Source organism: Drosophila hydei, unplaced genomic scaffold, assembly GCF_003285905.1.
Source record: "Drosophila hydei strain 15085-1641.00,03,60 unplaced genomic scaffold, DhydRS2 tig00000001-arrow-pilon, whole genome shotgun sequence".
In the NCBI taxonomy this organism is placed as follows: Eukaryota; Metazoa; Arthropoda; class Insecta; order Diptera; family Drosophilidae; genus Drosophila; species Drosophila hydei.
This window is the reverse complement of record NW_022045643.1, coordinates 3,862,561-3,888,351: the sequence shown is the minus strand read 5'-3', so window position 1 is coordinate 3,888,351 and position 25,791 is coordinate 3,862,561. Positions and strand designations below refer to the sequence as shown.

General features: G+C 42.5%; 1 protein-coding gene across 3 annotated transcripts; it reads right to left on the bottom strand.

Annotated features, from left to right (window-relative positions):
- Positions 1–1,361: 1,361 nt before the first annotated feature.
- Positions 1,362–19,519, bottom strand: LOC111603718 (zinc finger MIZ domain-containing protein 2). 3 transcript variants are annotated; one of them, XM_023321427.2, is made up of 11 exons: positions 19,345–19,519; positions 6,689–7,268; positions 6,276–6,446; positions 4,319–5,010; positions 4,134–4,252; positions 3,938–4,070; positions 3,654–3,867; positions 2,808–3,586; positions 2,618–2,741; positions 2,142–2,546; positions 1,362–1,747 (listed from the first exon to the last, which is right to left on the bottom strand). In XM_023321427.2, the coding sequence occupies exons 1-11, from the start codon at positions 19,407–19,409 to the stop codon at positions 1,616–1,618; spliced, it is 3,414 nt and encodes a 1,137-aa protein (XP_023177195.2). In that variant the 5' UTR covers positions 19,410–19,519; the 3' UTR covers positions 1,362–1,615. The 3 variants fall into 3 exon arrangements, with proteins under 3 accessions (XP_023177195.2, XP_030081825.1, XP_023177194.2); XM_030225965.1 differs by lacking the exon at positions 19,345–19,519 and adding an exon at positions 7,680–7,742; XM_023321426.2 differs by lacking the exon at positions 19,345–19,519 and having other exon boundaries at positions 6,689–7,525.
- Between the last annotated feature and the right edge of the window lie 6,272 nt (positions 19,520–25,791).

Below are 25,791 nucleotides of genomic sequence, written 5' to 3'. Positions count from 1 at the left end.
GAGATTCATTTAACTAACACATTGACGAGATTTTGTTTAGCATTAATTGTTGTAAGCATTTTCTTTTTGTTGACTCGAGAAGCATTTAATTCGCTTAAAAATTTTGCTATTCTTAATTTTTTTATATTTTTTCTCTTATTTTTCGTTTTATATTTTAATATATGTATATATATGTATAATTGTAATAATTTTCTTTATTTTTTTGTGTTTATGCTGCTCCAAAATCGTTCGGTGTGTGGGTGTATATATATATATATATATAAATATATATATATATATATATATATATATATATTTATTATATATACATATACATATATATGTATAAAAATTGGTCCATGTTAACCACAGCAAAAACTGAAAAAAAAAACCAAAAAATGCAATTATATAAATTAAAAGCTTAAAAATAAAAATTAAATAAAACAAAACTCAAATTGTTTTTAAACAATACTCTTTTGTTGTATATATATATATGTATTTTTTTATTTATATGTATTAATTAATTTTTTTGTTTGTTTTTCTTTTGTTTGTTTGTGTTGTTGCCGCATATAACATACAAATCCGATATATACAAGTTGTTGTTTTTATATTTTATTTTAATTATATTTATATTTAAGTTCTAGCATTAAATTTGATTTAAATTTTTAATAGTTTGTTTGCGCTCTCTAAACTGCCTTAAAATATATATAATTATTTATAATTTTTTTTAATTTTTACAATTAATATTTTCTGTTGCTGTATTTGTTATATTTCTCTTCGTTAAGTTTACTTTTATGTTAAATCATTAGATTTTATAGGCTTTAAAAAATAATTAAAATTATGCAACAATTAAAATGTAAATGTTTTTCATTTTATAAATGTAATAAAATTGTTGGGATTTTGTTTTTAATTCATGTTTTTGTTTTTGCTTGCTCATGTTTCCCTTTTATCTTTTACTGTTGTTGTTGTTGTTTTTTTTTTTGTAATTTTTAATTCTTTTTTTTAATACTTTGTACAATAAACAAGAAACAGATTTCACATAGGAAAATGTAAATGAAAATGTTGCTCACATCGTGTTTTCTTTTTCTAAATTTTCCCTTCAATAAATGAGAAAAAAATTATATTAAAATAAAAGTTTTTCCTTTTAGTTAAATTCGTAAATTTCATTGAAGGAATTTTTCTCTTTTTGCTCTGAAACTGAATTAGTTTTAACGGTATAATGACTGTTTGTTGTTTTATGTGCTTTGTTGTTGTTGTTTTCTTTTATGCTTTAAATTAAATGCCAATTAATTTAATTAATTAATTTTTAAATCACATTTCATTGTTTTTCAACACTGCAAATTCAAAATTTTTGCATTTGCTGCTTCGATTTTGTGTTGTTGTTGTGTGTGTGTGTGTGTGTGTAGGTGTGTGTGCGTGTGAGGAAACGAAATTGGTTTTGTTTTTGTGGTGAATTACGCGTCTCGCTATAGCGCACAATTCATTAAAATTAATAATACTATATACAAATATGGTTTGAATCCATTTCATTTTTAATTTTTTTCGTTTTCATTTCTCTGTTAAGGAATTTCTCAATCAAGCTTCTCTCATACTTGTCAACTACAACCACAGGCGTTGTGCAACACTGGCGCACACTTCAATCGAACAACGTGGCCAACAAATCGTCGTTAGCGTTGTTATTGCTGCTGCCACTGGACGGTGGCGTGTTCAAATCCGGCTGCGGATCCAGGTACGACAAGATTTCCATTGGATCCATATCCTGCAGCAGCTGCAAACAGAAAGGAAGATATCGATTAGTTATTGGTTGGTTTACTCGTTAGTTTCTACTCGTTGTTTGGGCAAGCCTTGCTCTCGCTGTCAGGCAAACTTTGTCAAGTACTCGCTGCTCCGAACTCGTTGCTTTTCACTGCTTGCCTAGCCCTCGTTACTGCTCAAGCTCAGCTAGGTACTCTCAGCGATGGACTCGTCAGTTAGCACTCGTTGTTAGGTACTCGTCACTTAATTGGCATCGCTTCATTGCTAGATACTAGTTACTAAGCACTCGTCGCTACTTCACACCCCTAGCTCAGCACTCGCTGCCAGCTCAGTGCCTTCATTGCTTTACAATCTTCGCCGCCTTGCCCCTTCCCTTAACTCGTTAATTGCTTCTACTCGCTACTTACATTCAAATCGTGGCCATTGTTATCGAGTCCGGCGGCGGTGGGATCAAAATTTTGCAGATCCGCGCTCAAATCGTTCTCGAACTTCAGCTGCGCCTGGCTGCTCATTAGGGAGTTGAGCAGCTGCTCCTGCTGCGACTGTTGCTGCTGCTGTTGCTGCTGCTGCTGCTGGCTGTCCGTGTTGGACATGCTGGTGCTGCTGCCCAGACTGCGGCTGGGCGTGCCCGGCGTCTGTGGTGAATTGTGTCCAGTGCTGTTGTTGTTGTTGTTGTTGCCGCCGTTGGAGGCATTGGGCGTGCCGCCGCTAATGGGCTCATTGTGGGAGGAGCTAACGCTGGGCGGGCCGCCAGGTGTCATGGGATGGCTGGCAGCGCCAGGTGTGTGCGGCGTATGCGGCGTGTGTGGCATCTGCAGAGAGACATCCAGAGAGAGAGGGGATTAGCCAAATGAACAGATGTTTCCTTCGGCTATGAACTCACCTGATCACTTAGCGATTTCTCCATGGCATTGAGCTGATCCAAAGAGTTGACGCCATCGCTGTTGGCCAGGCTGTTGTTGTCGCTGTGGCTGCCATTGAAGCTATCATAGCTGCTGCGATTGCCACTGCAAAGGTGAGAGAAAGGCAAGGTGAGTGACTGCTTGAAGCCGACCTCCTCTTGGGGTACTTACAGCTGGGCCCCGTTGGCCGCGTTGTTGTTGCCCATCATGTTGCCATTGGCAATGGAATTCATGTCGTGCATGTTGTAGGGACTCATGGCCTGCGAGTTGTCCCAGGTGGGCAGCTGCGTGGAGCCAGGTGACATGACCTTGGCAATGTCATCGCACAGCTCCTGTTTGATGACCGGCAAGCTGGTGTTGCTGCTGTTGTTGTTGCTGCTGCTGCTGCTGCTGTTGCCGTTGTTGGTGTTGGTGCTGCCAGCGGTCGGTGTTGCCACAGTGCCGCCAGGCGGTGCGCCCGACTGTGGTGCATTCGGCATGCCGCCGTTGTGCTGCAAGGCGCGCCAATTGGCCGACGAATCAATGATCACCTCGTCCACGTCGGAGGTGCTCAGCGTGTTGAGTATGGCCCAGATATACTGATCGATCTCCAGAGTATCAGTGATGGCCGACTTGCTGCACTCCGGACAGCGCCACGAGCCGCGCTCGCTGTTGATCATGAGATAAGCCTCCAGATCGAAGCACTGGACGTGCTTGCACTCGTGACCGCGCGCCGGCAAGCGTATTCGACTCTTTGTGATGGGACACTTCAATGAGATCTTGGCGCACTGCTGAGCGGCGTCCGGACTGTTGCCAGTGGCCACGCCATCCGCACCAACGCTGGGCAGGCTCAGATTGCGCTTGATCTTCTGCACGCTGTGCTCCAGCGGCAACAGATTGCGCTTGTGCAGCGTCTGCAGCACCTGGCGCACCGATGGTCGATGGACTAGTTGCAGCACAAACAGATGGGACTGCCGGAAGAAGGATTTGGAAAATTAGATGAGGATGCCATGGATCACATCGCGCCTGGCTACTTACACAACAACAGGAACTGGCGGTCAGTTGCAGCGTATTGCGTCCTGGCTGGCAAACGGCCTTCAAGTAGAGCGGACGCAGCGCCGTGCTGTTCTTCTCGGAGCGCTCGATATTTAGGGGCGTGGCATTGGCGGAGACGGTGACAGTGTGTGGCCAATTGGTGTTCATCTGGCGATCGTCCTGATGGAAGCATTTCAGCTGCAGCTCCAGGTCGGTGCTAAAGAGAGAGAGAGGCAGTTTAACATTGGTTTCTGGCGAGGATCGGATGAGCTGCGATGTATACTTACCGGCACATCAGCGTGTTGTAGACATTCTGCTTCAGATGGAACACATGATTGCTCACCGAGAGATTGTGGAGCAGGCGGAACGGTGGCAAGATAATGCCATCGCGCACCGGGAATGTCAGTCTCATCTCTTCGCCTGCACAGAGATGGGGATTAGTGGATGCTTCAGTAGACTACGGCTAACTACGCTTGCACTTACTGCTATCCATTGGCGGCTTGATGTCCGGATTGGGGCTGACATAGGGCACGCTGCAGGCAGGCGTCAGCGGCGGCGTCGGATTGCCAGGAACTGGACTGTGCTGATAGTTTTGCTGGAAACTGCAAGCAATAGGGATTTGGGGAATGAGTCGCTGCATCGGTCGGGGAAGAGTGTGCGTTGCTTACCCTTGGTTCTGATAGGGATTGCCGGTGCTGGCAACGGCGCCCGGTCCAGCCGGGCACATGCCACCTTGGCCAGCGCCCACGCCCATGGCGCCGCCATTGCCGCCGGGATAGAATTGTGATTGTTGCGCATAGCCAACGCCGGCGCCGCCCGGCTGCGGCACAAAGCGCTGCTGGCCCATGCAGCCGGGACCAGGTCCCATGCCGGCGCCGCCCATGGGCATCATGGGGCCGCCGCCGGGACCCATAACCGGCCCGTTGCCGGCCGATATGCGCCCGTAGGCGCCTGCGCCAGCGCCGCCGCCTGCTGGCCCGGCACGTCCATAGCCATTGCCGGCGCCCGCTTGCATGGGCAACGGCACGCCTGGCACGCCGGAGCCACTGCCGGCGCCCGGATGCATCTGCTGCCCGCCATACATTTGCGGCGGCTGCTGCTGTTGCTGTGCAGGATTCGGATACATGCCGCCAACGCCAACGCCAGCGCCGGCGCGCTTCTGGGCCATGTGCATCTGCGGATGTGGATAGGGTGCCATGCGGCGCTGCTGCTGCTGCGGCGGCTGCTGCTGCGGATAGCCGCCATTGGCCATGCCCTGCATCTTGGCCATGGGATTCATGGCGCCCATTTGCTGCTGCATGCCGGGCATGCCGCCGCCTGGGCCCATTGACATGCTCTGCATTTGGTTCATTGGCGTCATCTGCAAAGATTAAGGTTTTCGATTAGTTTTCCGGCTTTTCACATTTCGTCTACACGAATGCTCGCTTTGTGGCTTGTGCGGCTAATTGTGGTTGCTAATTGCCCCACACTTTGGTGGTGTTGTGTTGCTGTTGTTGTCACACAGCTGCTTGGCTGTAATTAGCCAAACCAAACCAAACCAACCGCCGCCGTCGCCCCGCACCACCTGCTGTCTGCCTCCCTCTCCCCTCTCCCTCTGCCTCTCTCCCTCGCTCTCCCTCGCTATCCAGTTCCCTACCGCAACGTTTGCCCAGTTGCCTGTACTTTGCCCGCCAACAATTAAATTTGTTATTGAAAGCGCATTGAAAGACGCGCGTTGCCAACTGCGTCGCAGACCAATTGAGTTGCCAGCCAAAGCGAACTAAGCCGAACTGCAGCGAACTCAGCCGAACCGCATTGAACCAAGTGCGGAAGAGAGAGAGAGAGGGGGAAGGAGAGGGAGAAAGAATTACCTGTCGTTCGCCAAGTCGTCACAGCTTTCGTAATGCTAACAGACCCACCCAAGCCCGCTTCCTCCTCCTCCACCTGCTGCTCCTCTAGCAGCGTATGCCAGACTAGACTGACCTTGTCCATATATCATATATATATCTATATATCTATCTGGAGGGTTTTAAAAACTGCTACAAAAGCTCATTAAGCCGTGCTTAGATATAAGAAAACGCATTTAAAGCTGATCAGACGTGATTTATATGTCGTATATGATCCATCTGAGTCTAGCTCTATTTTGCCTAGAATATTCGATCGTTAATATCAGCTATAACCAAGTTTAGCTTTTTTATAGCTGTACTGAATGCAAATCACAGTTAACTTTTAGCTCTTTTCCAGCTAAGCCCGTTTACAGCTTTCAAACAAATCTAGCCAAAAAGTCAGTGTAAGCTTTTAGCTGTTTTATAGCCAACTCCGCGCCTTCCTTTCCTTTTCACATTCAGAAATTGTCATTCAGAAATTCATCAGAAATTCAATTTAGATTTCGATTCGCTGTTCTGTTTTTGCGTCTGTTTTGTGCGTCGTTTGCACGTAAATGGGGGAGGCGGGCATTAAATCAAAAACAAAAACAAAAACAAACAAAAACTCTGTTTATGGCCACAAATGAATTTCAAATGCCAACAGCTGGCCATAAGCCGGGCTGCAGCTACTGTTGTTGCTGCTGCTGCTGCTGCTGCTGCTGCTGCTACTGCTGCTGGTGCAGTCAGTGCTCACGATGATGTCATCGCTTTATCCACTCACCTGATGATGCCTTTGTGCGGCCGCATTGCCGTAGCCCATGCCGCCCATCCCGGCCATGCCCATGCCGCCTTGGCCGCCATTGTAACTGCCCTGGCCGCCGCCATTCATATATTGGCCATTGCCGTTGCCAATCATGCCGCCATTGCCAACCGGATGCATGCCGCCGCCCATCTGCATAAAGAAAGAGAGAGAGAGAGAGAAAGAAGCGCGTGTTTAGTACAGATCCTTGAGCGAGAGAGAGCTTTGTTTAGTACACTAGCTGTGTTTAGCTCAATAGTTGCGTTTAGTTTCCTCAGCTGAGCTCAAATTACTAGCTGTGTTTAGCTTGCCCAGCTGTGCTTAGAGTCCTCAACCGTGTTTAGGTTAGCCTAGCTGTGTTTAGGTGCAGCCCGAGTTAGCTGTGTTTAGCTTACCTGACTGTATCCACTCATGGCGTCCATGTTGGACATGTGTTGTTGCTGTTGCTGTTGCTGTTGCTGCTGCTGGCTGGCTGCTGCTACCATATTAGGGTAACCAGCGCCGACGCCCGCTTGGACTTGTCCGCTCTGGCTGGCGGAGCTGCTGAGGCCGCTCAGTGAGCTGGCCGAGCTGCTGCTGCCGAGGGATGTGAACTCCGAGTTGGGACCGAAGGTGTTGTTTAGGCTGCGCAGGCTGTCGCCACCGGCGAGCTCATTGCCTAGCATAAAGTTGCCTGCGCCCACGGAGCGTTGCTGTTGCTGGTGTTGCTGGTGTTGCTGCTGCTGTTGTTGGTGTTGCTGCTGTTGGTGTTGCTGCTGTTGTTGTTGATAAGCCAAAAAACTTTCACGTTGCTGCTGCTGGTATTGCTGCTGTTGCTGTTGAGTATAGTACTGTTGCTGCTGCTGCTGCTGCTGATGTTGCTGTTGCTGCTGTGCGTCCACAATGCTGTTGGTGCTGCCACCTGGCGGTGAGATTTGGCCCCCTGTGGCTGGCGCCCTTGAGGAGCCCGCCTGCTGGTTCATTTCATCATTTTTTCTGCAATAGCAATAATAGCAAAGAAAATATTTATTAATTGGTGTCTCCTCAATCGGCAGGTAATAATATAGGCGCCAATGGGGCGTGGCTGTGGCAACCTCCTGCCACCGCATGGCCATCATTCGATCGAGAGCAGAAGCTTCTGACTTAAATAAAGCGCGAAAGTTAATTTGTTTACAACGTGTCACGAGAGATTTGACAAATTTCGAGAATGAAAGCCAAATGATATGTGACAGGTAGGCTATAGGTAGCCAGGTGAACAGATGATAACAACATTGCCAATTTATAGAGTAAATAGTCGAGTATACTTGATAAACTCGCGCATAATCAGAAAAATGTGATTGCGCTTTGTGAATTATGTTTACAATTTTTTTTTTGTTTTTACTTTTTTTATTTATAATTTCCAAGTACCTCTCGGGCCAAGCTGATTGTCGAGTTATTCTGTATAAGTGTATAAATATCCCTGAAATATTGTTTATCGTTGGCTGTGAGTCAGTTATTATTATTCTACATTGTTAATGCTTGGATGTTTCTTTTGAAGCGTGCCTCGAGATGCGGTACGCTTGCAACTGTCAAGTCGATTGCGATTTGTGGCTCATCGATGAGGTCAGCTTTATGCTTGCATCGACTTCGATTATCATGATTATCGTCATCGTCATCAGCATAAGCACACACACATATATATACGTGTATACATATGTATATTTCATCATTGTCAAACACTGTCTGTCATTCATTTGACTCGCAGCTGTTCGCATTGCATTTGGTTTGCTTCACTTGTCGCACAGTTGCATTGCTGTTTCGTCTTCTTCTTCGTCGTCTCTTTCTTCTACTTTGTCGTCTCTTTGACATTTAAAGCCTAAAATGTCAAATGGGCTCAGGGCCTGAGTGACGTCTGCCTTTGCTTCAACCCCCTCGGCCCCTCTGCGCCCTGCTTCACACATTTGGCTAAGCAACGTCTCTCGTTTGAAATTGTTTTCACATTCGCGTTTTGATGGAGCGACGTTTAAGGTAAAAATAATTTAGCATATTTGCCAGACTACAACACCAACAGCAGCAACAGCATGGAGCATATGAAGCGGCGAGAACACAAACACAAAACGCAATGCGAATTGGAAAAGTACAAAATACAAAATACAAAATAAATAAATAAAGTGAAAACAATACAGAAATATATAAAGTAACACGCTCACAATAATTGCGCATCTACAAAAAGCAGCGCCGCACAACAAAAGCAAATACAAAATACAGTAAAAAAGAACACACACACATTAACACACATACGCGCGCCTTAGCAAATGTAAATAAATAGCACACTAAGCGATTGGCTGATAATCGCATGACGAGCGCTTTGCCGGTAGCAGCTAGATGTGAGAGAGTGCGAAAGAGAGAGAGGGAGAGGGAGGGCTAGACGTAGGTGAGCGGAGTGTGGGGGCATTTGGCTATTCAAGTGGATCTGTGATTGTGGCTGTGACGATAAATTAGCATTGAGTTCAACTAATCGCCGTGCGAGCTGTGAGCGGTCGGGCGGGGAAAGGGTGCGGGGCAAGCAAAACCGCAGCAATGAGCCAAGCCAAGTGCTCCCAAGACGCAGCGAATGCGGGTCAGCAGGTCAAGCAAAAGTCGTTGCAGCTGGACGGGATTCGGTGTGGCATGCTTCAAGGCTGACAAAGCAGCAAATTACAGTTGAATAATTGACAGACTAAGTATAAGTCGAAGTCGAAGTCGAAGAAGTAGAAGGAGTACATGAACAAGTTGGTTTATTCGTTGGATTGGTTCATCAATCGTGAACCGGTTCTTTTGAGTTGAGTATTATTTATGGAAATCATTTGACATAGTTCGCTTTCTAAACCACCTCATAAAAAACTTCGTATTCTGACTGGCTGACAGATAAGAAGTGAGTGAGATAAGATGACATGTTTTCCAAATGCTACTGGAGAAATTCCAATGAAAAGCTTTCTTTGTGATTTATTTTGTTTGCCTAGTGCATTTATTTAGCCTAGATGAATTTCAATGAAACGCTTGCACTTGTTTGGCGAAAGCATTAAAATATTCCGTTTAAATTTCGTGCGCTTCGCTTTAGTCGCTTCTTTATCTATCTATGTATATATCTATCTATGCACATATCTAGTTACAGTTATAACTTCCTGTTAATGGGTTGGCTGCTGTCATATAAACAACATAACCTTCAGCAGATAGTGTGCGAGAGCGAGACGGATAGCGATCACAAATAGTGCAAATATACAAATCAACAGAAATGTGAAGAGAGCGCGGCGAAGAGAGCGCAAAGTTGGGGGTTGAACGGGTTGGGCTTACATTGCTTTGTCATATAATCGTCAAGTTTGCGTCTTTTCGTTTCGCCTCATTATGTGAATTATAATTTACATTACATGAGCGAACGTGAGAGCGTGAGAGAGCGCAAGCAGTACATATGATTGTGTGTGTGAGTGTGTGGCTGATGACGCCGTTGGCACTTGTTGTTGTTGTACTTTGTTTTAGTTCAGTTTTCGTCGTTCTCATAGTTGTTCTGTACGTTGATTAGATATAAATTTCTTTATTGATTAGATAAAAAGAACGCGACAAACATAAACCAAAAATATAGATAATAAAAAGACAAAGAAGCGAGCAGATGGAAATCTGTGCATGAGGTGATCCCACTAGCTCGCTCTCCCTCGCCCACTCTCTCTCGCTCTTTCTTAGCTAATTGTGAATTGCGCGCATTTCAATTTGCCGCGGTCATAAAAATGTTTTTTTTTCGTATGATTTCCGTGTTGATGTTATTTGATGGTTGCCAAAGAGGGCGGTTCGGGGCGGTACGTAAGGTGTCTGCCATATAAAGCGCTCAAAACTTTGCGTGTTTTCCGAGACGTAGTTAAAAACAAAAAAAAAAAAAAAACAAAAGCTGGGCCTGATTTTTTTTTCGTGGACTTTTTCGGAATTTTTTTTGTGAATTTTCAATATTAAATGCGATTTTGTTTCCTTTTTCCTATGGCTGTGGTTGGGGGCTTGTCCGAGCAGAGGGTTGATTATGTCAGCAGTCAAATGAAATATGTGTTTTTTATATGCTCCAAACAGGGTTTGGGGGTTTAGATGAATTAGTGGACTGAGCACGATAAAGAGACAGACAAATGGAGAGCGATAGAGTGAGAGGAGAGGCCGCTGAGGCCATATTGCACAATATATAGTCGCATATTGTGTCTGGCTCGAGTTCATGATTGGCAAATGTTTGTTATGCGAAAAAAAATGTATGTATGTATGTATGAATATATATAGAAAAATAAGTGCAAAAGTTTTTTGTTATATATTTTTTTGTTGTATTATTTATCGTATTGTTGTGATTCGGCGTGTTGTCGTGTGCTTTTTATAGACGACATTTGCTGGCGCGTGTAAAGCAAAACAAAATAGAAAAACAAAAGAGAAAGAGAGAGCCGTAAAAAATTGTCAGACACGTGCGTGAAACAAACGAACGGAGGCTACATACACACACACACATGTATGATAGTGTGTGTGTAAGTTTCTGCTATCAATAGAGTGGAGCCATGACTTGTTCGAGCATGTACTACGCGACGTATGAGCAATATTCGATAAATTTTGAATGAAAGATGACGAACAAGGGATATATATCTGGTATGTGGAATGCCATCAGAACAGCAGCAGCGGACACACAGAAAAACATCGTAAGGCAATTAAAAAAGCCAGCTCACACACACACGCACACACACATGCATGCATTGAGGAGGAGCGCTATGTCCTGTATTATGTGTAAAAACCAATCATATGCGAAATGCTGAACGACAGACAGCAGAGTGAAAGAGTGCCGGAGTTCAGGAGTGGGAGGAGTGGGTGGAGTGGGTGGAGTGGCAGGAGGTGGTAAGCTTTCATACAATGCCTCCACATTTCATAACTGATAGCCAGCTACCCTTACTGTTACTGCTGTTACTGCTGCTGCTGCTGCTGCATGCGATACCCTCTTGAAATGCGTTTGACAGTTGTTTCCAAGGGTGTTTAATGCTGAACTGAGTAAGCCCAAACTGAACCGCATCGCAATCCCGAAAACCCAATCCATGTCCAGCTCTGCTACCCTCTCCGTTTTTTGCCTTTATCCAATTGCATTTTGCTGAAATTTGTTTGTTTGTTTTTTTTTTCCTGGACTTTTTTACGTTCGCAATTTTTGCATGTCACTGCGGCCAGCTATTGTTGTGGATTTGCTTTCAGGTTGCCTTGGCTTCTACATAGTTTTTGCTTCGTTCTGCTTTTCTATTTGCCTTGGTGCATTTGCTGGCGGCGCCTGCAGCTATGCAACATTTTTTTTCGCTTGCTATCGCCTTAAAGTTTTTGGGGGCACACAGCAGGACGTCGTCATAAAGCTTGAAGGCGCCTCGAGTTACAGAAATCGCCATGCGACCCTTCCACTCGTCGTTCCCTTTTATGGTTTCACTTTGAGTGAATTACTTGGCGCCCAGGCGCCTGCTGCGTTCGTATAAAGTTTCTCGTCTTATGATTTATTTGCCAATGAATTCGACTCGAGAGCCCGCATGCACACACACTCACACACACACGTTCATCGTTTCATCATAAATTGCAATAAAAATAAAAATAAATCAGCATAATAGACTCCAGGCAGCAACCACCGCAGAGCAACCCTCAAACACAAACACAAAAACAAATACAAATGCCATGTGGCTTTCGTCTGTGTCGAGGGGGGCTTAAAAAGAAAAACTTCTGCTGCAAAACCTCAAAAAAAGAACAGAAAAGAAAGAAATTGAAAAAAAGGCTCACAATTTTTGATTAAAAATCCAATGCAAATAATGCAACAACAACAACCAGTTAAAAGCTGAAAAACATGTTCATATATAGCTGTTCCCTTCTCTCTCTCTCTCTCTCTCTCTCTAAACTGCGCTGTTGCATTTTTCCTGTCGATTTTAAATTCATTTTTATAAATGTTTTGCCGGCTTGTTTGCCTGTTGCAGCCGCTTTGTGTGTAACACATGTGGTATGAGCAATATTTGAATGGTTTGCTGGCTGCTGGCCACGCGGCAACTGCAACTGTAGACAACAGCTGCAACAAGAGCAACAACAGCAACATTAGCTTAAACAATGGCTATATGCTAACAACAAATCATGTTGCACTCTGCGTATACGCAATGTGAGCCGCTTTCTATGACAGGCAACTGAATGCAGTGTGTTTGTGTGTGTGCATACTAATTAGCATGTTTATGCGATCAATTGTGAGCGTATATATATATATATATATATATATATATATATATATATATATATATATATATATATATATATATATATATATATATATATATATATATATATATATATATATATATATATATATATATATATATATATATATATTTGAATAGATATTGATATAAATAACTGCACAGTGTCACAAAGCAAGTTATTGATATGATTTTGATATATAACAAAATTATATATAATTTATATATATTTATATAATATATATATATATATATCTTCTTGTATCTGTCAATAACTACAAAAAGAACAATCAATATATATGCATATATATAAATATATAATTAAGTGAAATTTATCTTGAAATAAAAAAGTTTAGCATACTTCTGGGAGTCAAGTTGATTTAGTTAATTAAAATCCGAAAGTTATTCAAAATTATTTTAGAAAAATAAAAAAATGTTTTCAAAATTTATTAGAATTAGTTTGAGAAATGTTTTAATTTTATTTAATATTTAATTTAAATATTTGTCTTATATTTGTTCTATTTTTGAATACATTTTCAGGTCTTTTCTTTGTGTTTGCTCTTTGAGCCCAAAACATTTGAATGCTGTTTTTACTTGCAGCTTTGTATCCTTCAGTCTTTATAGCCTGTATTCACTGTATCGTTTATGTCATTTATATATGCATATATATATCTAAGGCTGCGCCGTTTAACTCAGTTGCAAACGCATAAATAAAACAGAATTGCATTTCGCAAAAATTTGTAAATTGCATTTTGCTGTTGTTGCTAGTTGTTGCTGTTGTTGTCCTTGTGATGTAACGCCAAATGGCTGGCTCGTCTGCTCGTGCTGCGATAAAAAAAAACGCCTTGTAACACGCGCTAATCAACAGTAAAGAGTCGCCATGGCTCTGCAGCAGTTCCATTTGCCAGTTTGGCACCCAACTAGCCATGCCAAGCCGCGGGCGCACCTGCCCTCACCTGCTTTCAACTATCAATCAGCGACAGTTTTGCGCACCTTACTTTGGTTTTTACATTTTTTTATAATTTTCTAGTTTCTAGTTATACGCTGCCTATCTTATCTGTCAGTTTTTTCGCTGAAACAAAATTTATGCCAGCTAACATTGTTGTAGCTGCAGGGCAAAGGTGTGTGAATGTGTGTGTGTGTGTGTGTGCACACACAACCTTGTGGCTTACGACAAATTCTAAATGAATTGGATAATACGTCAAACGTCATCAGCAAAGTTTTGTGTTTTGAGTTTCGTATTTTGTACTTTGTTGTTTATCTAATCGCCAATTAAATGCAGAAGAAGAAGCAGCAGCGGCGGCGGCACCAGCTGACGCGTATTGTACAAAAGTTAGCGCAAAAAAACATAAACAATTAGAGACACATAAACATTAAAAATAAATCGAAGGCTGAAGCCTGTCAGCGACAAGCCAAATGGCAACAACAACAGCAACAAAAAGAAGCTGCAATAATTTCTGCTCAAGTATTTTGCGCACAACAAACAACAATAACAAAAATACATAAACAATATACATAAATCACATTTTAAAATAAAACAAAGCAAAAATTGCAACAGCGCAAAATAAAAACGACGAAAAACTCAACGCATAAATCGACAAAGCTGGCGACGTCGACGTCGCAGCTGACGCTGGCGTTGGCGTCGGCGTCGTACTTGAAAACCAGTTTCAAGCAACACAAAAAAATGTCTACCGAAGTACAGCTAAAAAGCAACAACAACAACGATCAGATACTGCAACACAACAAACAAAACAAGCCCAAAAAAAAAAAAAAAAAAAAAAAACAAAAATTGTTCAAAAATCAACAACAAAATGAAGAAACAAAGCGAAACAAGTCGAAAATTCGTGCCATAAATTCCGAAAGACCACAAAACTCGCTCGCATAACCACTAAATATTTAAAGATAGTCCAAAAGCGAAGCAGCTAGAAAATTGTGTGGCATGAGGAAATCAACTGATAAGCATGTTAACCAAACAGGCTGAGAAGCGCAGAGAGGGGTGCGCATAGATAGCAGCTAGCCATGAGAATCGCACGGAGAAGCGCATAGATAGCAGTCAGTTGGAAGAGGCGCATAGATAGCGTGGACAAGCGTGAGAAGCGCAGAGTGAGCAAGGGAGCGTATCTTTAACAGACAAGCGTCTGAGAGAGGGGTGCAAAGCTACATGTGAGAAGCGCAAAGAACGGCATAACTCGCCAAGACTAAGCTCAGCTCTGAGCAGCACACAAAGCACATATTTTGTGCATGAGAAGCGCAAAGAGAGGCGCAAATATGCGGAAGATCACTAAGAAGCTATAGATCTTATACAAAGCATATATCTCATACAGACTACAATCATATAGCTCAATATCATTGCTGTAGACTCTATCGAAGATCACCTTCGGCCAGCGACATTTTCATTCATTACGCTAGCCGTAAATCAGAATTCGACTTCACTCCGATTTCATAATGTAATCGCCAAAGAGCAATAAATGCGTCCAATTTTGCTTGTACCCAAGTTCCATTCACAAAAAGCCGCTGGCAATTAAAGCGATTCGTCGGCTATTGGTAACTGCGAATGGGCAATGAGAACTACGGTCGGAAAGACGTCGATAAGCGCAGCGATAAGACGACCATTTTTCTGCATACCTGAGCGAAAAGAGAATGAAAACAAATGAAATATGTCAAGACGACAAGTCGAACTACAAGTGGGAAAATGGGCTTCCAGCCGAATGGGCGGGGGCAGGCGACTGTCTAGAATGCAATGAAAATTTCCATTGTTGGCAACGCGTATCTAGCTGTCTGTCAGCAGAAAAGCAAACAGCCAGAGGAGCCTACAGCAGATACCCTGTAAACTAGGCGAGCTGCTATAAGCTGAGAAGTAATTCAGGTGAGGGTTAAAGGAAATTTGTGTATAAAATATTTACTTCTTTCATTTATAGCTAATAGATACACTCGCTTAGTAAGAGATCTTCCATTCAGTTAGACAACAAAAACAACTTGTCAATTGTCTACCCCCTTTGGCTTGTTTATAGGGTATACAAACAACACCTTGCTCCATAGTTTGTTGTTGTTGTCGTGTGCTGATAAGAATTGGTTACCTTTGATTTGTGCTGTGGAGAACTGGAGAAGTTAGGAGAACTGGAACCGTGTGCTATCTATGGCTGACATGTTGAAAATATTTTGGTCTACTGTTTTTTCAGTTAAAGCATATATAGATTTCGGTTCTTTACTGTTTCTGTTTCTGTTTCTGTTTTTCGACTAGAACGAATGCGAATGTGTTTGTTGTGTTGGCTGATATCAATGTTGGCTGCCTTTTAATTGGGTCGTTAAATGCGGCTGGCTTGTGTTGTGTTTTTGGTTTTTGTTTTTAGTTTTTATCATGTGACTTCTTCAAGGTATTTTTTGGGGACAGCAAGAAGTCAGGTATGGGCGATGATAAGACGACAAATCAGGTAATCAAGAGTACATCTCAATCGAAAGCGAAATCGGAGTCAAAAGTCAGCTTCTTAACCCATTAAAGCACAATCAAAAATTCTGCAATTAGATGTGCGAGACAAGCGGGTTGACCTTCAGAGCGGTTCAGGGGTTGCTCTGCCTAACACGTGTAACTATTGTCATGGCCTCGAGTGTGCCCCTGTCTGCCGCCGAGGGTTGCTGCTGTGCGCTTCAGCCCCCGTTTCACTGATGGGTTTATTAATAATGGCACGCACTTATTAAAGCCGTTTTTATAAGTGCACGCGGACTCGATAAAGCAATAAACGCAGCAAATGTTTGTTTCTCTAGGGTTAATGAGACACAGAGAGAGAGAGAGAGAGAGAGAGAGAGCCAGCAGGAGAATCTGAGAGAGCGTCAAAGAGAGCGAGTCTGTGTGCGCTCGCTCTCTTCTGATCTTTCGCCAATATCCCATGGGGGTTGTTTGTTATTATTATATTTTGTTGCTCGTTGCGATTTGCAAATGGTTTTCCGCGTTTAGGTTTTGTTTTTCTGCTCGTCGCGTTCAATTGTAGCGCATTTTTATTTCCCGTGTGAAAATCGCCAAAGGCTCGAGCAGGAAGTCGGAAGGTAAAAACGGCTACTTTGTGCGTCCTTTTCGTCTGCCCGTCTGGTGGTTGGTTTGTGGGCTTTATGTATCGTTGATGGGTTGTGATTTGGTTGCCTTGGTGGTTGATTGATGTGTCGCATAGTTTGCTGTATTTACTTGTTTCTTCTTCCTCTTTTACTTATTTTTTTGTTTTTTAATTTTTTGCTATCGCTGGCGGGTGCTATCGGGGGGTGTTGTGTGTGTCGCATTAACAGGGTGTTAATTGTCGTAAAAGATTTTTACTAGATTTTGAAAGCATAAATTTGAGATACGTTTTCAGATCATTTCTACAGATTACAATAGAATTTCACAGTTCTTAGCTTAATTTTAATTTGATATAATTGGAAGCCTTTTCCAATGCCTTTTCATTTATTTTCCATTAATTATTTTAGTAATTGACTGTTGCTTCGTATTACTCGTATATCTACTTCTATGTAATAGTTTAAGTGTTTATTTCTTATACCGCTTGAACTTTCCAACATCTTCCAGCGAATAAGTCCCTTAATTTTGTTTAAAAAAAATACATTTAAAATGTTTTTGAATCTACTACAAGAATTTCAAATATGTTCTACTGCATTCCAGGAAATTAATCAAGTGATTTATTTGATACGTTATTTTCCAGCTATAGAAATATCCAAATTTTAGCTCATTAAATTATTGTTTTAAGTTATAAAATATTTAAACAAAATATAGTTTGAAGTTAAGTCCATAAATCTCTCGAATATTCCCCCGCATTCCAGTGAGTTCATTTTATAACATATTTCTTTTTTAAATTTTAGGTTATACTAAATCGAATCTCTCAAAATTGTATTTTTTTAATTTTGTATTTTTTTTTTTTTTTCGATAAAGTGAAAAAGTGTAAATGAGTATTTTTCCAAAAGAGTTCCGAGAATTTTCCATTGCATTCCAGTGAATGCGTCAAGTGATTTATTTTTGTGCTACTTTTCAGCCATTTTCAAGCTAAGCTGGCCATTTTCTGTTCTTTTTTTTTCTATTGACTACCTGTGCGTGCAAATGGGTTAAGGTTCTGTCTTACCTGTGCCGGCATTTGCCTGCACTTCCCAGCCGTAAGATCGCCATGTAAAGACCCCTACGATGATGAATTACAAGCGTGAGAGTGTGTGTGTATGAGATATGCGTGGCATGTGAGAAGAAAATAAAAGACGCAGACGAAGAAGGAGAAAAAGAAGCAGCAGCAGAAAAACGGCAAACGAGCCACAGAGAAAGGCGTAGGTAGGCGATTGGATATGGAAGTGGGTAAGAGAAATAGAAATAGAAACAAAGACAGACCCAAAGCGAGACGAGAGACGAGTTTGTAATGCTTCGACGAGTGACCTTTTTCTTTGTTTTGTTGTTTTGTTCACGCGCTCCCCCCGCCATGTTACAAAAGATACAATAAACTGAATTTGGGCAAAAACATTGTCGAGCTGCTGCTGCTGCTGTTGTTGCTGTTGCAAGGGCTGCGCTGCGCTGAGGCGGGCAGGCAAGCGGATCGTCGCGTCTTGGGAAAATTTTCTATCTTGGCAACTTTGTCTTGCCTTCTTTCTACGAAAATAGTTCAATGGAAAACTCTAGGAAAAAATACCCAACACAACAACCACGACAACAGCAACAAAGCAACAGCAGTAGGTCGCAACAAATTATGCACTCAATGGCAAATGTTTGCTAAGGCTGAGAGCATGAGGGAGATAGCATGCACGCTGCCTTTGCCTGCTGGATGCGTTCTTTGGCGTACGTGCAAGCTGAGTTGAGCATGTGTGTGTGTGCTTGAGTCAATTATGGGTCAGCTGTGCGTGAGTTTGAGAGCAATAGCAGCAGCAGGCTAAATAAAGAGTGGAAGAGTGCGAATGAGAGGGGAGTGGGCAAAGCCACGCATAATGCCTGTCACACAGCTGATGTAAAGCTGCCTACCGCTCTCTCACTCTCTCTCGGTCTCACAGAGTGTGTTTACCGTTTGTTTTGTTTTTTTGGACAATTTAAAGAGTAGAAAAAAAAACAATTGCGATTAACTCTCGAAGGCTTTGAATATATTGACAATAAATTTAAATTATTTACTTTTTGATGGCTTAAAGCTAATTAGAACTACAACAACTAAAGCAAAAAGTCACACAAAATTTACATAAAATATCTAAAAACAAAAGCACATTCCTTTCAAAGCACAACAATTGAATATACATTTTATTTTTTTATCTATTTAAAAAAAATTTAAGTAGATTTTTTTTAATTTTTACTTGAGCAATAATTTTTATGCACTACGTGAATTTTATTTTTAAAGGTATTTATTTTTAGCAAAAATACAATTAAAGGTAAAGTGAAATATTCTTTAGCTTTTTTTGTAAAGTTATTTTTGTCTTTGCTCAGCTATTTTGTTGGTATTTTTTATTTATTTTTTGTTGTTTTAAATGGAATTTATTTTTAGATATTTTACCTAAGTTTTGCTTTATTGTGCGAATTGTTGTTGTTGTCGCTGCTGCTGTAGCACTTGTTGTTGTTGTGGCAGCAGAGTAGAGCAGCCGCGCAGCCAGCGAATGCTTTTGCCTGCCGCTGTTGTTGTTGTTGTTGTCTTTGCTTTGCGGCTTATCAGCGCTAACTGTTAACGTTTGAACTGTTTGTTGATGTTGCTGTTCTTATGCTCACTTTTGCTTTTTGTTTTTGTGTTTGTTTTTGGTTTTTCGATTCACTTTTCACTTGATGTTCTTGAGCCTTTCTTTGAGTATTTGTATGCAGAGGCGTGGATCAAGGGGGCGGGTGGTGGTGTTGTTGTTTTGAGTGAACTTACTTTTTGGAATTGCGCTTCGTTGTTTGTTTGGAATACATGGGAATTTTGTCAACAATCAATTGCATGGCATCAAACAAATAACATGGACATCTAAGCACACTCGACGCGGTGTGTTTTCTTGTTTGTTGTTGTTTGTTTCAAGTGTTTCTTTTTGCTTTTGTTTTTGTTTTTTTGCTCAAAGGTTCAGCGACATTTTGGCAAAAGTTTTTTCCTCTTTATTTTTAACTTTTTGTGCACTTTTTCTTTCACTTTTTATGATTTGATTATTAAAATCTGGTTTTTTGTTTTTAACTTTTGTTGTTGTTGTTTTTGTTACGCTTTCACATTTCGTGCGTCTGTTTGTGGTTTTGTTGTTTCTGTAACTTTTTTTGGTTGCTAGCAAAATTTGTTGTTAACTTTTGTTGTTGTTTGTTTTGCACTTGTTGCTTAATTTTATTTGAAACAAATTTGTTGTTGTTTGTTGCACTTGTTGCAAATATTATTTTTTGTGCTAGTTGCTTGTTTGTTTAATAATACTGTTGTTGTAGTAATCCAAGTTGTTGTTGTTGTTGGTTGTTGTTGTTTGTTGGCTGACTTGCAACAGGAACTTTTATTTTTATTTGTTTTTCTTTTGTTTTTTTTTTTTGAGCACTTAATCCAAAAAATGTGCTTTTGTTTGTTTGTTTGTTGTTCAATTTGTGTTTGTTCTGAATGTTGTTTTTGTCACTTTTTGTTTAAATTTTCTTTTTAGTATTTTCAATAATAATATTTAATACACTTTTAAATACTACACAGTTGTTTTATTGGAAAAAAACGTAATTCTGGTGTTTATTTTCCTTTAAATGATTTTTCACGTATTTCTCTTTTTAACTTTTTGCCGCGTTTGATGCTTGCGCGTGTTTCAACCGAGCGACGACAACATTCGACGGCAGCCAGAAAGGAACTGAAGCTGGGCTGGCAACGCTGACCGTGGCACGACTCGAAACTGACTGAACGGGAAACTGGTGACTGCGATGGCCGCTGCTGCTGCTGCCGCTGCTGCTGCTCGCTGCTGCTGCTGCTGCTGTTCGTTGTTCGATGTCGCTGCTGCTATGACGGCGCTACCTTCGCACCCACACACACACACATACACACTCCCATAGCCGCTTGCAGTGCCCGAGAGAGCGAACATGTTTGCGAGCATTTGCGCGTGGTACAGTTGACGGCTCTCTCTCGGGTTGTGCCATCTCTTTTGCTCACTCGCTTGCTCGCGCGCGCTTGATTTATTTCAGGTCGCTGTGTTTGGTATTCATTTGACTGTTAAGGGGCGACGACGCGCGAGCACTTAAGTAAAATAATAATTATACGTATGTCAATTTGTTTGACTTCTTTGCGTGCGTTTATTGCTACGTTTAGCGTAAAAGCGCAAAGCGTAGTAGAATCTACTACTTTTTTGTGCTTTGACATTTATTGGGTTTGTTTTGAAAGCCTCTGCGAGTGTGTGCATGATTGTATCTGTGTGAGCACGCTACTATTCGCCTATGTGTGTGTGTGGGTAGCGTTAAGTAGATTTTTCAGCACATTTGTCTTAATTGTTGTGATTTGTGGTTGATATTTGAATGATTTACGGCAGCCAGGGGCGCAATTTTGGCGAGACTCGATAGGCGGCTTACATATGCAAATTGAGTGTTGGCTGTGCATTATTTAAATGCAAATTAATTGTTTCTTAAACGTTGACATTATACTTAGCAATTGAGTTTTTATAGCTTTTATTTGTTTGCGCAATTTAATTAACAAATTTAGTACATAAATACGTGTATGCATATAGATATATCTGAGTAAACATGCCATATGCTTAAATACTCACGCTCACACACACAGATACACTCACTCGCCCAATCGTTTCGTCGAGTGGCCGCAAAATTGAAATACTTTAATTACCCGAATAAAAAAACATTTAACAATTTAATCTGAGCATATCAATTGCCGCACACTACACTTCACATACACGCACGCACGCACACACACACACACATAAGCATGTGCACACTCTCTCTCACTCACAGTTGCTCTCATTTCACGCGCTCACGCTCACGTCGTGCTCTCAGCAACGTCGAATCATGCCCAAAATCCACTCCCAATTTATCACTCAATTAGCACAGAAAAATGTAGTAGTGTATTTACTACACTTCTCGCATACACATACACACACATACTCACACGTACGGAGAGCAACAGCAGCTGCACAGCGTGAGAAATTCACTGCGAATTAAATGCATACCCAAGCAGCCGAGCTTCGGCTACTGCTCGGCTTCGGCAACGGCTTTCGGCTCAGCTCTTGCCTTCGGCTTCGGCGTAGCCGTATCGGGTGTTCATCTCAATGAAATTGTAGCATATTTGTTGCCATATCGAGATTAAATTTTCAAAACACAAACGAGCGCAGTGCCGCTGTTGGAGGTGGCAAACAGACAGAGAAAGAGAGCGAGCGAGAGAGAGAGAGAAGGCAAGAACAAGTGAATGTGCGAGAAAGGGACGCAAAGAGAAAGAGAGCGAACGAGCGCTGTATATTTGTGTGCGTTGCTTGTAAGCTTTTGTGTGCTGTGCTGTGCCGTGTTGGCTGGCTAGGTGGGTGGTTGGGTGGATTGCTGGGTCGTTCGCTTGGTTGGCCGTGCGATTTATTGATGACGTCGACGACGGCGTCGCTGCCGCTGGCAGTGTTAATGTGTTTGTTGCTTTGGCATAAAATTATGTTTTATTTTATTTAACATGGTGTTTTTTCTTATACTTCTTGCTCTCTGCAGCCGCTCAGCGTCGATTTTTGGCAGTCCTTGTCATAATTTCAATGCGAGAAGGAAACGCAGCCCGTCCTGGCGCAGGAAGTCTTCGTGAGAGCCAACAACAACAAAAACGACAACAACAATAAACGTCGACAGTTGTGCGATGATGGCAGCTTCATTGGGTTATGCTTATGGCTCTGCCTGCCTGCCTCTGTGTGTGTGTGTGCGTGTGCGTGCGTGCCTGTGTATGTGTGTAAAAGGAAGTGTATTGCGTTGTAGGCCGTCGTCGGCTTTATGCACGTGTGCGGGCGAGGGAGGTTCGAGTATCTGTATCCGTATCTGTGTAAACGTGTTGTTGTTGTTATTGCTGCTGCTGCTGCTGCTGCTGGTTGTTGGCCTGTTCGGTCGCCCCTCTGTCATTGTGTATGTGTCATGGGCTGCTTATGCGTTGTGCGCTGTGTTGTTCCTGTTGTGCCTTCCTGTCACTGTGACTGCGAGTTGAGCCAAGCCGATACGCATACAGGGTGCACAGGGGGGTCAAAAAGACATTGCTTTGCTCGTCAAAAGTGATACAGGGTGAGAGCATGCCGGTTGTAAGCGTTGTAAGTACTTAAGCTATTTCATATACAGGGTGCCTGCAGAACCATTATGAATCAAGTCATCAGACAAGGCAGAGTTGGAACTATACAGGGTGATTCCAAAAGCTATAAAGTCTCAGAAGTTAATAGATATAAATATCATAAATACCCCTCAAACAGGCTGCCTTGTTGACTTTTCATCAAATGTTGAGGCAAACTGCTGCATCACCCTGTATATAAAACGCGGCTGTAAAAACAATTTAATGCATAAAACGACAAAAATCTGGTTTTCACAAAACCAAACCCAGAGCCAACAGCAAGCGACGAAAGCACTAAAGGAGGAGGCAATGGGTGGGAGAGGAGGAAAAGAGTAGGAGGCGTAGGAGAGGAAGAAGTTGCTGCTGCTGCTGCTGGAAGAACACTCACAGGCCAAGCAATGACAGCAACAACAACAACAACATCAGCAGCAGCAACTGTTGAGATTACACTAAAAGTAACTGCCAGCAGCAGCAACAACAAACAACTGCAGCAGCAGCAGCACTGAGAGAGCACAGCACTAAAATCAATTATGTAGCAAGAGCAGCAGCAACAACAACAACAACAACTACTACAATTGCAGTTGGTAGCAGCAGCGTGAAAATAGTAGTGAACGAGAAAAAAATGGCAAAGTAAAATGAAAAAGCAGACAACGTTAGCGTTGACGCTGACGCTAACGCTGGCAGAGGTAACAGCAGCAGGCGCAGGGTGGTGGGTGGCAATGCCAGTCAGAGAGTCAGACAGTCAGTCGACCAGCCAGCCTGACGCGCTCTACGTCGCGTCGGTCAGTCACAAATATGTTGCGCATTTTTGCCTCGGCTAAGTGAGAGAGCTTGGTAGAAAGAGTGAGAGAGAGAGAGAGAGAGCGAAAGAGAACGAGCGAGTGCTGCTGCTGTGTAACTGTTGTTTTTATTGCTGCGATGTGGGGTGGTGGACTGGATAGTAAAATGCGTAAGCAGCGTGAAGAGAGCTGCCAGCGGCAACGGCAGCAGCAGTAAACGATGAACTTTGCTTGACGATGCGACGATGCGACGATGCGACGCTGCTTGCTGTTCTTGTTGCCGTCCGTTGTTCGTAGGTTTGAGGCAAACACCTTTCCACGTGCAAGTCGAGAGCATCTCCGTCGACGGCAGCGTCGCTGCTGCTTCGCAGATGTTTGGCAAAATAATCAGCGAGCGACGTTGGAGAAAAGAGCGTGCAAAAAATTATGCTGAGTGCTTTGGCTGCCTGCCCATACAAAGTGAAAGAAGCAGCACGCTCTGTAAGTGTATAAGTGTATGTGTGTGTGTGTGCAGCATAACACAAAAAAAAGGCAGCGACAGAAGAAAATCAACGAGCAGCAGCAACAGCAGCAGCGGGCGACGCGACGCGACGCAGGCAACGTTCGGTGGTTCGATGTTCGATGTTCGCTCAGTTTCAGTTACAGGGGCAGCGATGTCGACTGTGGCGTCGGCAGATACTTTGAGATTTTTTCTTTTGTGCGCTTTATTTTGTACTTTTTCTACGTTTTGTTGTTGCTTTCATACATTTTATCAGTCGAGGCGAAGTCGGCGTTGACGTCGACGTAGCTAGCTGCCTGACGATTTTCTTGACGTTGTTGTTGCTGTTGTTGTTTTTATTTGGGTGCCGTTTGGCGTTTAGCTGTTGTTCTTGTTGCTGTTCGGTTGTATCTGTATCTGTATCTCACACACACGCACGCACACGTATCTTTGTATCTTTTAGCGCTGTTTTGAGTTAAGCAATTGATGGATATGGTTTATTTATAACGCTTGGCGACTATCGAATGAACACTTGGCCTGTGTGAGACTCTGGCTATGAGTATCTGTAAGATACACAACGCCTCCGCCCGCCTCTTGCCAGCTGCTTGGCTGTTTGGCTGGCTGGCCTGTTCGATAAACGTAAGCGTAATAATATTTTATTGAAATTTGTTTTCTTTTCTTCTGCCTCTGAAGAAATGCTCAACAACAATAATTTTGTACAATTTTTCTTCTTTTTTTTTGGGTTGCCATACAAAAGCCACCGAGTGGGAGAGCGAAGCAGTGTGGCAGGAGGAGGGGCAGGTGGAGCGACGACTGCCTTCATTTCTTGCTTTTGCTTATGTTTTTTTTTTCTTTGCATTTGTCGTCGTCGTCGTCGTCGTCGTCGTCGTTCGCCGTCAACGTTTTTTTTGCGCTATAAGTATCTGTTGGATAAATATGAGGTTAAAGCGTTGCCTTCTGTCGGTCGCTCTTGTTGTTGTAGTTGCTGTACATACCTACAGATATAGATACGTACGTACATATGCAAGTATGTGGCTGCCTTATGTACCTGTGCGCTTTGTATCTGTAGCCATAGCTGTCTCTGTATCTGCAGCTGTGTGCGTGTGTGTGTGTGTGTGTGTGTGTGTTGAAGCGAAGTGCAGCGCATTTTGATTGTTGGCTGCCTTTTGATGAAAACATAAATATCACAACACACAGCAAAACAACAAAAGAAGCCAAAACCGAAGCAACTGCAGCTGAAGAAGCGAGTCTCAAGGAATTCTTCGTCTGCCATGGTCTCTCTCTCTCTCTCTCTCTCTCCCCTTTTATCTCGCTCGCGCTGCAAGCGTTCTGGGTTTTTGGGTATGAATGAATTGTTGTGTGTGTGTGTGTGTGCGTGAAAGATTTCCTCTGCTGCTGTTGCATTTCGTGTTGCTGTTTCCTTTTTAAACGGATTTTTGTGTGCTGGGTAAATTGATATGGTAAATGAATCGGAGTTTGGAAAATGGAAAATGGAAAATGAAGCCACGTAGCTGAGCTCTATTGATAAGTACGATTAATTATAAAGAGGCTGCGGTTGAAATGCTTAAAAGCCTCTTCAATTTAATTATTTAAGTCTGTTTAAGTGTGAAGGCTTTTGCCTTGGATACGTTGATACAAAGCTGAGCTTTTGCTGAGTGGGCGCAGCTGTGGAGTAGCTCGCTTTAGCACACATGAACTTCATTTAGTTTAGATACATTTGTATCTTTAACTCAGCTGTGCTAATTGTGATTAAATTTGTTGTTGGCTTCAAGGTTGCAAGCATAAAAAATAGTATTGCAAAATATTAAAAAAAAAATAATAACAAATATGTTTGTATTT

Coding starts and splice junctions, on each gene's coding strand:
- LOC111603718 (XM_023321426.2), bottom strand. CDS start 7,390: ATGATGGCCATGCGGTGGCAGGAGGTTGCCACAGCCACGCCCCATTGG. Junction 2,547..2,617: donor AGAAATCGCTAAGTGATCAG/GTGAGTTCATAG, acceptor GTCTCTCTGCAG/ATGCCACACACGCCGCATAC. Junction 1,748..2,141: donor ACAATGGCCACGATTTGAAT/GTAAGTAGCGAG, acceptor TTCTGTTTGCAG/CTGCTGCAGGATATGGATCC.